At 39.6% G+C, this 14450-nt stretch overlaps 2 protein-coding genes across 3 annotated transcripts in view; one reads left to right on the forward strand and one right to left on the reverse strand.

Annotated features, from left to right (window-relative positions):
• Nucleotides 1-9660, forward strand: part of MTFR2 (mitochondrial fission regulator 2) — a 32093-nt gene extending 22433 nt beyond the window's left edge. Inside the window, exon 9 of the mRNA XM_027746612.2 lies at nucleotides 5749-9660. Within this exon, the coding sequence (XP_027602413.2) occupies nucleotides 5749-5787 (39 nt within the window). The 3' untranslated portion in view covers nucleotides 5788-9660. The remainder of the gene's footprint in view (nucleotides 1-5748) is intronic.
• Nucleotides 1380-14450, reverse strand: part of PDE7B (phosphodiesterase 7B) — a 172688-nt gene continuing 159617 nt past the window's right edge. For both annotated transcript variants that reach the window (XM_027746616.2, XM_027746615.2), the window contains 5 exons: nucleotides 13627-13718; nucleotides 12421-12565; nucleotides 10406-10502; nucleotides 6773-6853; nucleotides 1380-6278 (listed from right to left, as the gene is read on the reverse strand). In XM_027746616.2, coding sequence (XP_027602417.1) covers nucleotides 6061-6278; nucleotides 6773-6853; nucleotides 10406-10502; nucleotides 12421-12565; nucleotides 13627-13718 — 633 coding nt within the window. In that variant the 3' untranslated portion in view covers nucleotides 1380-6060. The remainder of the gene's footprint in view (nucleotides 6279-6772; nucleotides 6854-10405; nucleotides 10503-12420; nucleotides 12566-13626; nucleotides 13719-14450) is intronic.

Genomic DNA, 14450 nt, shown 5'->3' on the forward strand with positions numbered 1-14450 from the left:
GTGGTTCATTTTCTATCTGTCTGTCCCTAAACAGCTGTTTGAGACTGTACTGTATACAACATCACTGAAAGATAGAGATGAGTAGAAGTGGAGACACCATAAACCTGCTTTGTTGCTAAAAACAGTGTATTTTGTAACTGCACTCATTTTATCTTGGAGAGGTTTGCACTGTGGTGGACATTGGAGAGGTAAAAGGAATGTCTGTCACCTAAATAATTGTTTGTCACTTGCATATTGCATTGTTTCTTTTCTTAATGAATAGTTATATTTCCAAGATTCTCCACCTGAGCTTTAAAGCACAGGTAGGTATTTGGCCAGGACAAAAATATTGCCATATAATTATTTTTTCTTTTGCTGTTCATTCATACGTTCCCACTTGCTAGTGTGCGTTATTTGTTTTGAACCATTAAACATCAGCATCCATCCATCCAGTGTCTGTGCAGAGTGGGAACATGTATTGACTTAGCTGTACTTGAAAATAACACTGTTAAAGCTGTTATGGAAAACTGAGTGGTTTTCCAATGCTGACTGTGTAAAACTACTCCTGGAGAAGCCATCACAACTCCACCCCTACATAGGACAGATCTCTAAGGGGCTTCATTCTAGAGTCCATTCTGCAATTCAGCTTGTGTCTGGAGGACACAGGAAAAAACTTCCTATGATTTTGAAGGGTGGGTTTTTTTAAGGAAAATAAATTTAAAATGTTGGCTAAATAGCACTTAACCCAAAAATATATTTCCAGCTCCTATATTTGATTCAATTGTAGTATTTGCATGGCACAAACCATTGAGTGTTGTTACTAAAGATCTGATGTACAAATAAATTCTGGCTTTAAAGATGTGTCAAAGTCAAGTCCCTGAAGTGACAAATATTAAGTATTTCTCACTTAGAAATACTTACCAGTGTAGAACATCAATGCTTCTCATATTTTCAATTAAACTTCAAAAGCCTTTGTAATTTTGCACATATAAATAATATGGTCTGAAACTGAGAAATGAGAAAATGGACATTGACCGATGATAGTAAGGAGAACTCGTTACTGGAGCTGAAACAATAGTAAAAGACAACTCTCTCCTTTAAATACTTGAACAGGAAAGCATTTTTCCTGGGGATTGAAAATCCTTTTACTACATGCTTAGGAAAACTATATTGAAATACTTTTCTTGCTCCTAAGTCCGTTTAATTCATACAGCAAGGCTAAGGGTAAATTTAGAGAAAAGTTCTTCTGAGAAACATCGCACTAGGAAAGGGATTTTTCTGCTGTTAAGAAGGAGAGACAGTGGGAGGATGGATGCGGCAGGAATTTTGCTGTTTTGTCAAACCAGAATGTCTTCTGCAAACTAAGGAGATGCTTCAATCAACTGGCTTTACCAAAGAACTTGAGACACTTCATTGTTTTTTTTTTTATTAGTTGTCATTCTTTGACATGATGAATACTTACAGCAGTATGTTAAAAAAGATACAGTTAAGTCTCTTGGCATCACTGCATAGCAGTCACAGCATTTTCACACAATCTAGTGCTTCCTTTCAGAATGATGCATATGGCATATATACGCACATACGGGGGCTGATTCTTGGTCCCAGTGAAGTTGAGGGGACCAGTGCTTGGCCCAAAGAGTTGTCTAAGATATGCGAATATGTATATATAAAATGCTTTACAATAAACATGACATATACAATCTTGAATTCAAAGATAAGCAGAATATATTTTACATCCAAGTCAAACTTATGCTCTGCACTTAAAAGTTTATGTACCTAAAATATTGGATGGATTATAGAAAGAAATAATAGAGTAACAGTTTGCACCAATCAAAGTAATTTGAATACATATTCATGGCGTGAAACTTGCCTTGTGGTTTTGCTTTGTTTCTGTTTGGGGTGGCTTCTTTTGGATTTGCAGGATCTTAAGTCAAATTTAATTATTGATTTTTGTGGGCCATGAGTGGGGGATGGTGGTATCAGGAGAGGAATGGGCATATTTTATGGACAACTCAGCTGAGTGACTTAAAATATCAGGCTATAAATTATGGCTGGTACCCTGGTTGGTACCTGAAAATAAAATTGTAGCTACTTGAGTGTTTCTCCTTTCTTAGGAGAATACATTTGGAAGGGCTGGTGTGCATTTTGTGTCTAATTTGACAGAAACTTTTAACAGAAATTTCAACCACAGACTGGAAAAGCTGGTAAGATAGCTATGCAGTGGGCATATCTTATTTACTGTGGTAACAGCTTTCTCTGCTACTAATCATTGGGAAGGCCTTGGTTTCCTTAATGAAAATCACAAGTTTATACAAAAATAATTGACCTGTGTTGTAGATTAGGCAGATCATGTGTTTTGTTTTTTTCTTTTTCCCCCATAGACTCCATTTCAGCTACTCCTCTCTCTGTTCCTTTATTCCAAAGGTACATGTTTTTAATAGTCCTTTTGGCTGGTGGCTGGACTATTGACACTTAAAACCCCAAAAGTAAGTAAAATCTTGACTTACTGACAATACATACGTATGCATTATTTTAACCAGCCTAAAATTTTCACTTATCACTTATCATTACTTATTATTGTTCTTAATTATACAAAATTTCTTCTTTGATGGCATGAAATCTTTATTTAAAGAAGCTAGATTTTAATCAAATGAATTGCAGTTGTGGGCCATAAAAACATTTTGACCTCCTGCTTTTAGTAGTTTTCTTTTTCTTTCCATATATGGGAACCTTAACTCAGTTTTAAAAAAACTTCAAAATCTTTTACCTGCAACTGGCCCAGTAAGAAGGAAAAACACTGTACAAAGGCTTTCTGTAAAGTGGCTAATGGGGCTGACAACACAGAAATCTGTATTATCTGCATAGTTTTTCCATTCTGTGCATCAGCATTCTGTTGGCATCCTGGGGAGAAAACCTGGTGCAGAAATGCCCTCCAAACTACAGAATACCAAGTGTGTATCACAACCACATATACTGAACACTGGTGTTGTTGGATTGGCTGTTATCGGTCATTGTTTGGCTTCTAAGGGAAATCAGATGGTAGCACTTTGCATCACAGACCCCGGTGAATTTGGCTGCCAGGAATCTGCTGCCAGAGCCTAACTGTTCGGCACATCTCTGTCTGAAACACCTGAGGCAAACTGGCCAGACCAAAATTTGTGTAATGGGTTTGGCTCACAAGTACAGAAGTATTGCTGGAGCCACCCTGAACCTATTTCAAGCACTATGTCATTAGACAAGGTGATTGAAATCTAGCAGGTATGAAATCTAGCAAATCAGTGTGCCAAAATCCCCCACAATTTTCAGAGCAGCTTTTTAAAGTTAAAAAGTTTTAGCTTGGTAAGAACAAACTTGTAATGGACTCTGCAGGCTCCACTTGTAGAAAAGGGCTTGAGTTTAATGTAGCTGTAACAAAATTTCATTTGTACCTGCTGGACCTATTTTCTGGAAGCTCTTCAGAAACAGCTCAACAATGTCTCTGTCAAGAGCTTTTTATGCTGCTAGACACCGTGTTTGTTGAACTAAATTTCAGAACATTGTAAAAAATTTCTTTGAACTAGAAGGAAAGGGGCTTTCGTTTCTTAGTAAAAAGACAAAACAAGGGAAATTATATCCTTTTGTATGTACTTAAGTGCTTCTAAGCAGCACATTACACTGCTTGTGTAATGTCCTAATAATTGTCCTAAATCTGTCAGAAGGAAAGATACATCTAAAAAGCTGCAAAATGGTGATGCTTCTGCCCCTACCATCAGGTGGTTAAGAAGAAATTATGTCCTGTAGTTAGAAATAATTTAATTATATTACAACTCTCTCTCTCTCTCTCTCTTTGCTTGCTGTGGTCCTTCTGATATGTGAGTCTCATTTAGAAGTGGGAGGAAGAAAGAGATTTTCTACCTTATGGTTTTACCTACATATGGTTATACCTTATGTAACAGTAGAGGGGGAAGAAAAACATCATTCTTGGAGTGCTTTGTGTTCTCACAGTGTTTTCCACCCTCCTACTTCACTGGGTTTCAGCTTCTTTCTCTGAAGATACACACAAAGAATTAGTAGAGTAAAACATACTTTACTAAAACTTATGCTTTTTATTTTCCTTTAACATATTAGTCACCTTCTGAGCATGAACTTTCTCTTATCAAGTCCATATCCCCTGTAATTGAGAAAAATCTATTATATCTCCCCTTGCACTTTTTTGAGTAAATATCTTTCTCAAACACCGACTTAAACAGCTCTTTCTTTGTTGGCCTCCTCAAGGTATTCACATCCAAACATGATTATATGGCCATATCTGCTAGTTCTTTTGGAAAACAGCTATACAGATTTGATGTATTGGGGGTTTAGAACACTATACTTCACCTGAATGCAGTTATTTTTACTGGGGGCAAAGGAGAAGGGGACTATCACTTGAGAATACAATCTCATTGAAATGGTGGAAGCTTAAGTTTTATAAAGACTTTCCAACTGAGGTTGTTTATGGCATAGTTAAGGCCATGTATCCTTCACAAACACAAGATTATAGAAAATTCCTCAGCAACTATGACAGTTAAGAGATTTTTCTTAATAGTCTGACTGCAACAGATTTTTTTCCTTCATTGACTGAAACCAATCTAAAAGTCAGTTGAAGTAGTACTTAAATTACAAGAAAAATACAAATGCATTTTGACGCTGGCTATCTAAGGAGGGAATGGGGGGAAAAAATCAGCTACACTGCAACATCTCTTGCGAAAACAACTGGACTCCAGAACTACTGAATGTCGTGCTTTGTAGACCACTAAGCTATTTAGTAAAAATTCACACTCTTGAATAAATGGTAATCAGGTTGAACTGTCAAATCATGTGGTGTTGCTGTGGGGCTCGGGTTTTTTTGAACTTCAGGCTCTGTGAAACATTTGCCTAGACCAAATGTGCAAGGTGCCATGGATTAACAACATGGACCCATATGGAATGTGTTTGAAGTTTTCAAGAAGTTATCCTGCTGGACTTCATTCCTTAATGACCTTTGATACACCTTGGATAGTGGAAAGGCAGTTCAGAATTGTATCTTGTAATCATATGATTTTGGCAGCTATGAAGGATGCTAAAAGTTAAGGCTTTTATCCACAAACAATGGTGTATATTAATAAACTCTATACCATATTTACAAATGCTTTCTCTTGTATTAAAACTAACAGTATTCTGTTCACAGTGCCAATGTTTTTACAGGTAGCAATCCCACAGTACTCCAGTATTTTGGCATGGGAATCAGTAGCGCTTTGTATTTACAGAAAATGTACACATATGAATATAAACAGGTTACTTGAAACAGTACTCAAAAGATAGATCTGTTCGTGTTTCAAAGGTTTAGACTGTACTACACCTTCCCTTTCGGTTGCGAGGGAATACTGTTCCTTGCAATGAGAAGATGCCTGTCTTTTATCCAAAGTGGCATAAAAATGATTACCAAAACGAGCCTTGTTACACTGGAGGCGTGTATACAGAGAGTAACTTCAGTCCAAGGTTTTTAGATCTGTTGTTTAGTGCACAGAATACAAAAGTTAAAAAGGTTTTCGTTTTAATTACTAAAACAACCAGACTCTCTCTGCCCTCTGTGAGCACCGTCTGTCAGCCTGGGTCCTCTGGATGCTGAAGATGCTGGTGGTTTAATGTGCAGCCCAGCTGCCAGCCTGGAACATGTGTGGCGCTCTGGGCCTAAATACATATGTCACAGTATGACTTGTGGTAAATGAATATATAACCAAGAGTGCCTCTCTGTCTCCCCTGCTCTCTCAGGAATCCTCCCTACTTCAGGGCAGCCATAACTGCTGCTGATTGGGACTCCGCATTCGGACAGTTCGTGGTCAGGAGTGACGGATGACATCAGGCATGCGCAGGACGAAGAGAGGGGAGAGGAATGGAACGTGAGGATCAGAAAGAAACCCAGCAGAACCTTGGGCCTGTTGGTGAGGACCCTTACAGCTTCTGCTTTGCCATTTCTTCCCTTTGCACGGTCTCAACAACAGGCTCTTGGCTACTCGGGATCTTACTTGCTGCTGTGACCAAGACGGAGATAGCAGTGCTATAAGGAAAAGTGCAAAGCTGCCATTAAGGAGTCTCTTCTTCATTTAAAGTCTGTTCCTGGCTGCCAGTCACTTGACCCGAGTGGTCATTGCTCCTACTACTGCTGTGTTGCTTGTGGAGCAAGCTTCTCCACTTGGCCTTGTTCCTCCTGAGATGGTTTAGCATATTTTCAGATAGGGGAGTATCGCCTGTAAACTGGGCCCACCTCTCAAAGAGTGGCTCAACGATGTATGTCATGAACCCTGGGGAAACACACAAGGGACATCTGTTGAGCAACAAATCCATTCAGAGAGTGCCTTGAGAGCAATGTAAGTGGCAAAAACCCTGATAAGAAGTAACAATAAACCCTCAAACAGACATGGAGTCCTTTTGAAATGCACAGCTTTTGACCAGCATACATGACAAGACACGGCTTTTGACCAGCATGTGTATCAGTAAAATCTGTGAGAGTTGGCATCCCTCTGAGGAGATTTCAGACAAGAAAGTAACCAGTGTTTAATCCCACATTGGCTGCAATTTTTCTCCATGGACACTTTTTCCCCTATGCAATGACTCCTTTGTCTTTCTGTTGAACATTTGGCTTAGATAGGTTTCTTTTTGAACATTTTAATTTAGAACATGTTTCGTAACTCTTATGGTATCCACAACTAGAGTGGGGTGGAGCAGGTGGTGGAGAAAAGCTTCTCTTTGAGCTTGTGCCATAGTGAGATAACCATGAAGAGAATTAAATACTTACCAATCTGTATGCTTGGTATTGTATCCTTCTGCTGATTACAAAGGGGGCTTATTTCCAGTTCAAATTTTTGTTCTAGATCACCTGCAAAAAAAAAAAAAGAGCAAATATTTTTGTGCCACTTTTATCCCTTCTCCAAACCTATGCCACACTCTTACAGTGACTGCAACTGTGTGAATTTCAGCAGTTGGAATCTTCTACCAATGATGACCATGTCAGATGTCTAAATACTTTCCTTTTCTGGACTTTTTAGGTATTAGAGAAACTGATTATCCATACAAAGAAAAATCTAAGAAAGGATAACTTTTGAATGAACATTAAATCTGAGCATGTAAGTGTTCTGAGGACTTTAAAATAGACTCCTTCATGTGAAAGACCTTTAAGACGTTTTATAGTTCATTTATTTCATTCACTTGTTCATTTACTCAAATGTCTTCCTAACAGAAAATTGCAGAATATAAATTTTAGAAGAAATGTGCCTCTGGTAGTACTATAGTGTGAGTTGGCTGGGGGATCTGCTCACTCCAGATGCCAACTCAGATTGCTCCTGATGCAGAACTGGTCAGATTTGGCATTGAGATGATGCTTATAAACAGTCAGTAGAAACTATTTCTGCAGAAACAGCCACACAGGGGAGTCTTCTGTATATAGCTATGACAGGAGATGTTTTTTATGGAATTGAAGGTAATCAATAGCAATGACCTTGTGTATACTGGAGTGGTCACAGAAGACCAAAGGCCAGCTGGATTTAAGAATTCAGAAAAAAAACATCTCAGAGAGTCTCATTTGCTCATTGTCATCCAGACAACAGTCACTTGTTCTGTTCTGCATTTCCTTGTGCCTGCAATTACTTTATACAAAGATCGCTATAAGTGAGTAAAGTTTTGAGTGCGTTTTTGTTTTTTAAACAAACTCTGTGAGTGCAACACATTCATCCTTTGTGATTGTTAGTTTTCTCTGCCAGTGTACAATCCTGATTACTTTCCAGTCTATAGTATGGAAGGGAAGTGAGAGTTAACTGTGTGCAAGCTAAGATGTGCTCCTTCCCCTCAGATAACAAATATTTTGTCCATCTGATTCACTAATAAGAATGTAGTGAGGGCTGGTTAGGTAAAAATTGCCTGTAAGAAAGACTTGCTAGTTCAGGCAAAACACTGCAAAACCCAATAAAGAAATATTTTGCTTTAAATCCACTGGTTTTGTTTAAAAGCTCTTTTCTCCCCACTAACAGTTTTGATTTAAATGCTATTGTGCTACTTAGGTTCTACAGTCCCATATAAAACACCATGTGCATTTCTAAGCCTTGCCCTTCTTCTCTCTGCAGCATGCAATTTCTTCTTAAATGTGAGCAGAGTATTTTCAGTTGTAATTAGCTATTTAGAAAATATCAGGGAAACATTTTTAGCTTCATAGACAGCAAAAGGAACAATTTAGCAAAACTGACACAAAATAACAGTTTATCATGTTTCCAAATGTGCAGTTTGACTGTCTTCTTCTCATCTACCTTCCAAAACTTTTTGACTGAAAAAAAGTGTCTAACTCCAGTGACATCCCCTCTCTAAGTATTCTGGGCTGAAAATGGTTGACCTGCCTGGCTCAAAATGTATCAACATCATCTTGTCTTTGAGAAGTAATTTAATTGACAAAAGTAAGATTTTCCTTTGTATGGTAAGAACTTAAAATGATGGTCAATTTTCTTATGCTTCAAGTTACTGTAGAAGGAACTGCATGAATTAGTTTCCGAAAACTTTCATGGTGGGTAAAATCTTCCAAGCAATTGTAAAACATCATAAGAGAAACTGATCATTAATGTTGCTTAAACATTAGCCATTGTCGTGGGTTTTTGGAGGAGGTCAAACCACGACAGCCATTTTCTTGAAACTTTTTCTTACCAGTTCCAGTTTCATATAAATAAATCAAGTTGCATTACTTACCTTGTCTTCCTAACTGCCTTGTAAAACATCTGAAAACAAGGTAAGGTATTTTTCTAAAGAAAGTTTGTTAGGAGCTGCTGTAGGCATCAGGTGCTCCCTGAAATGTACCTGGGTTGTATATTTTATTTACTAACAGATTTAGCATAGATGCACCAGAAGACTAGAAGATCAGGATCTGAGTGTCTATTAAAATGGAATTAGAAATGTTTGATACAAAAAAATGTTAAAACTTTGTATCTGTTCCAGAAGGAAGATTAAACAAGGCACTAGTAGTGGTATTCTCAGTATCATCTACAGTTAAAAATCAAAATATGAGAGCTATGGTTTCCAAATGTTAAACTTAGGGCCAAAAAATACCTTCAAGCCCCAGCACTGTGTGTAAAGGGGTACAGAGGTCTACAAAAACATTTTAAAGTGGCAATGGTATCTAAACACATGCTATTTATTATTGGGGGGTTTTGTATCACTTAACATGATTATACAGCTACTGGTGATAGTCAGACCACAGTTTCTGTATATTGTCCCACATGAAATGCTCTTTTTCTCCCTTTCATGCTTCTAATGGGTCTCATAGATCGGGTGTCTCCTTTCAGAGGTATATTTTAGATGTTAGACTAATAAATCTTGAGGGCTGTGGAAAAAGCTTACATTTATAGGAGATGAGAGTGCTTTCTCATCATGGTCCCTCAGTACACTAAGGTCCCACATCACTGGGGCCCCGTTCTCATGAGCTGGATATTGATTATGCCTCGACTATACATCTGACTAAATAAACCTGCATCTGGCAAGTTACTTACGTTGCTTCAAAGGCATCAAAGCTGAAACTGACACTTGCTGAAAATTAACTTGCTGACCTATTTGTCTTTGTTATGGAATAACTGTACCAGGTACCAGTTTGGATGTGGCTTAATTTTGTAGTGCAAAATTTCAAATGAACTGAGAATTTTATTGCCTGCTTTTCTAGTGTTTGTACTGCTTGCCTTCAACTCTCAGGATGCTCTGAACAAAGAATTTAGCAGTGATTAAACTCTGCTGCACCCTGTGTTGTAGCACAGAATGACCTTGCCTATGCAGATAGAGCCAAATGGTGTAATTACTGTGTTTCAAAAAAAATCCCTGCCTGACTGTGCTCTCTGCAGGGGTTCGAAAACATTTGCAATAGGTTCTTGCTGAGGTTTGGCTTGCATGCTTTGGCCCTTTCAACAGCGTGCTGGGAAGCGTGTTTGAACCCTTTTTCTGCATTTGTAGGCAGAAGAATGTGTCATATTTGGGAAACAGTGAGGGTAAGGCTCCCATCAGAGTTGTAGTGGGAGCATGAAAAGCGAGATAAAACATAGTGGACAGTGGTAGGATTTTGGGGCAGTGTGGCCCCGGCACTGCTCCAGCTCAGAAATGCCAATGGTGACCGGACGGCTCTCAGAGAAGAACCTAGACGTGGGCTCTTAAGCTGAATTCCAATGCTGAGGCACAGCAGAGCCCTCCCTCTTGCCTGCTGCTCGCAGAGGAACGGCGAGGGCAGAGAAACATTTGCTGCTCTTCTGCCCCTTGCCGCTTTTCCAGTGAGGCAATGTAGCTCTCAACATCTCATCCTCGAGGGACATTTCAAGGCAAGGTGGTTATGCTGAATTCTACCTCTGACTCATCACACAAAACCCACAGAAATCTGAGGTAAAAGGGGATGCTGTGAGTCAAAGGGGCTGACCTTGCCGGTAAAACTCTTCGCAGACCCGTTCACTCCACTGTTTGCTCAGATCCCAGAGCCGGCAAGGGTTGCAAATGTCAGCACACTTGAGTGCAATCTAAAAGCAAGAAGAAAAGTAGGAGTGAGAAAAGAAGTTACTGTATAGCAATGCTTCAGCAGTAAATCTGCAGTCATGAAACTCCCAGGCCTCACCAGCAATGCTGGGAAGGGTTAAGATTACCTTTTAGAGACTCAGCCTCACCCAAACATGCCCTTTGAGGAAAGAGCATTTATTTAAGCTGCAGACAAAACTTTCATTCAGCACTCCACTTTACCGTAGTGAGAACAAGAGGAGGGCCAAATTCCAAGGCTGCAAAGTGTTTTGGATATTCCTTGCAAGGAATACGCCAACAAAAGCCTCAGGCTGGCTCCTGCTGACTGCTTGGCTCAGCATCCATGGCTGATGACAAGGAAGGGAAGAGCCAAGCTGGTATATTTGGGCATCATTTCTCTGTAGTCTCAGTGAGTGACCTTGCATCTCACTTCAATTACACTTCATCTTAATGTCTGCACATTTTTGTTTACAAAGCCGAGCATAAGGCTCTCAGCACTGCCCCTGGCTTGGTTTCACTTAGTTAACTAGTACTTTTAAGTGCTTTGCAGGGGAATGCGTACAGAAGGGCAAGAGGTTTTGAAAATCAAGTAACTGTTTCAGAAAAGTAAACCATGTATTAGTCTGCCTGTCTTACTGCCTTGGAACAAGATGTTCATGTCATGAACACAGTCAGTTAGCCTGACAGAAGTCAGAAGTCATTCTGGCACCCATGAAGAAAACATAAGAAACATTTCCTGTATAAATTCAGACCTGTGAACCAGAGGAGGGAAGTCTCCAGGTTACTTTTCTCTCTGGATTAAGCCCTAATGTTACTATCTATTACAACGACCTTTCAGACATTCTTTAGCTTATTCTGATCAATCAAGATTCCTTGATTTTTTTCTTTTTTTCTTCCACAACTAATCCACCGGATAATTAAATCTCATCATGTCTGTTCCCTAGTTACTATTTTCAAGAAAGTACATAAGAAATTTTTTTGCCACAGTTGAGAACTGTAATTCCTCTGCTTTTGCATTTGCACAACTTTCTTGCCTAATCTGTCCAGGAATATAATAAACCTGTCATCCTGCCCTGCATGGTCTATGCAGGAATCTGACAGATGACTGATGCAGGACAGGTGAGCAGGAGGGGGAAGAAGTACCAGATCAGCATTTCGTTCCTTGCAACAGTAAGGAACTGTAATTTAGACAAAAGGAAAACATGTAGGTATTTGTTTTATAAATGATAATGATTACTTCAACTTCTTTATGGACTTAAGAATGAAATTAATGTAATTTCTCCAAAGAAGCAAGTATATGCAGCTACTTTAATAGGTCGAGGTTTATTCTGAAGAGTCTGCTAATGACTGCAGCTCAACACAGAAACAGTGTGAATCTATTTCATTTTTTAATAAAGCATGGTTTTCTCATTAGCTGGGTAGATGCTCTAGAGAAGCATCTGCTGCCATGGCAACAGCTGTCTCTGCAGAGGCAGTTCCTGAGTGTCCATCACAGGAACAGGACTTGGACACCTGATGTCACACTGTGCTGGAAAACACACCAATGAGGGGGCTCTCCTGCATGGTGCTAGAAAATAACACCAGTGGAGAGAGAGAGACACTACAATCGAAGCATTACCTGGCAAGAGAAGCAGTGTTCTGGAAATCAAATAATTACTAGCTTATCTTCATTTCTTAGCATTTGACACACTCCTCTATCTGTTGCATTCACAACTTTTTAACTCAAGGAAATTACAAAAGGAAATACTGGAGGCACCTTATGCTTGCCTTACATGCCAGGTGGCAGAAGGAAAGTGTTTATGGTAATAGGGAGAGGCTGATGTCCAGACATACCATCATATGTTACTCCAACATATAATAGGAAATACTGTGACTTTAAAAATGTGTAAAAATAATAGTGAAAAAAATATCTTTTGAAGTTACCTGAAGCATAAAATGTCTGTCTTGTGCATCCTCCAGCCTCAAATCCTGATTGTCAAGGTGAGATTTCAGACGGATCAAAAACTCATTCTGCCTGTTGATGTCTGTTGCCAAGATCAGGGAGCCCAACTGCTGCTCGATGTCCTGTCTGCAATGGAGGAAAATAAGCCCCTTTAATCATGGAACCATTGAACATTAATAGCTCAAACCAACCTGCTACGGATCACAGCTAGCATAAAGCTTCCTCTCTCTTTATGGATCCAGTGTGATCTGTTTGGTCAGGCTCTGCTGGGGTTTGCCGAGTACAACCATTCTACCTGCCTAAATGGGTTCAAGAGGAATAGATAATGTAGACGAAAAATGCTTGTTGGCGCAGGTTGTTCTGAAAGCTTCTGAAAAGTGCTAGGAAAGTACAAAAAAACCACTCCAAAACAAGAGCATAATGCATCAAGAAAAATGCTCACGTCTTACTTCAGCTGCTCAGAGCTGAGTGGTTAATACTGCAACTTTGAAGTTGCAGTCAAAGTTGTGAAGGTCTAGACTGAAGTCCAGCTGAAGGTGGATGCAACTGTCTGATGCAAAGAATTTCTGGAGAGATACAAAGCTTATTGCTTCTAGGTAACTTGTTTATGTTCTTGGTAAGGTCACCTGTGATTTAAAATTTGGTACGCAATCTGTTCATTGGCTCAACCTCCATTCCTCAGGGGGACTAGTACTGCACAAAACCAGCAGATACAAAGCTAGCAGCAACTTGGCCAAGGTGCTCATGTTGTTGCTTTTTTTTGCTTCACCTATAAAGGCTGGACCATGCTTTCGCAGGCAGGCATGGAAGTCCTGAGCAGTCTTGATGCTATTTGACCAACTCCTTCAATTTCCTATTTCATGCTTTTTAATCACTAAATCTTTCCATATTCAGTTGGTGCTATGTAAAATGAAAAATGCCAACAATTGATCTGAAAAGCTCCACTTCTGCTGGGCCTCCCCATGCTCCTGGTGCTGAGAGTAGCCATTCCTGTGCTGCAGAAGCGGCTAGGTCTTAGAAAATACTTCTGCTGTATAACTTGTCTCATGATTTCATACTGGCACCAAGTGAGGGCAGGAAGTTCAGCCTATTCTGAAGCCTGGGCCTCTTTGCTAGTATCCTTTTAAGAAGAGTGAAGGAAGCCATGGACTAGTTTCAGTGATGCATTTCTTCCCGTGGACACTTACGTCACCTCCTTGGGCAGATGGGCGAGGAGCCGTGACTCTCGCAGCATGCCTATCGTAGATCGCCAGTGATGGTTTTCCAGCACTGAAACGTTCTATGGAGGAATAACAGGAATAAATTCAAGGGTTAGGCAGGTATCCATGGTACAGATATGGATTTGCCATATCACATGATACCCAGACCTGGCTGGACATGCTGTAACATCAGTCTAAAATGTGTGCTTTTTAGCCACATTTGGATTAGAGTAATTGGTCTAGATTTCTATACTTAAGGACCTTGTACTTCTGGATTTCTTAGCTAATGTCAGCCCTAGAGCCCTGTTGTTCTACAGTTTTTGAGTCCTGCTGTGAACAGAGGAGCTAATCTCACCTGAGTGGGAGGTAGCTTACATTCTAACAGATTTATTAACAAAAGAATTAAAGCAGGAGTGCAAAATCGTATTTTTGCCTCCTATTAATCCCGGGTTGACTTCTCAACCTCTACAGTTTGAATGCAGAGTGGACAAGAAAAAGAAAACTAAACTGCCAAATTTCCCTTGAAGTCAGGGAACTGGAAGCTACCTGCAGCTGTTCAGTGAAAGGAGGAGGAGTAACAGTACTGCTGAGCATTTGCAGGCTTCAGCAACTTAGTCTGCAACAAATTTTGAGTCCTTTTTGTTTGCTTCCTTCCAAGAAAGTGGAACCAAAGTTAGGTTGGAAAAAATTGCTAGAGAACAGAAACCCAGCTTTCTAGGTTGTCAGTAAATTATAACAAATTGGATATCTTGTGTCTGATGACTTGAAATTATTATCCTAACACACAATGCATTTGCCAATCATCACTTCTT

This window comes from Pipra filicauda, unplaced genomic scaffold (genome assembly GCF_003945595.2).
Source record: "Pipra filicauda isolate LSUMZ 115617 unplaced genomic scaffold, ASM394559v2 scaffold23_size5868930_pilon, whole genome shotgun sequence".
Lineage (NCBI taxonomy): Eukaryota > Metazoa > Chordata > Aves > Passeriformes > Pipridae > Pipra > Pipra filicauda.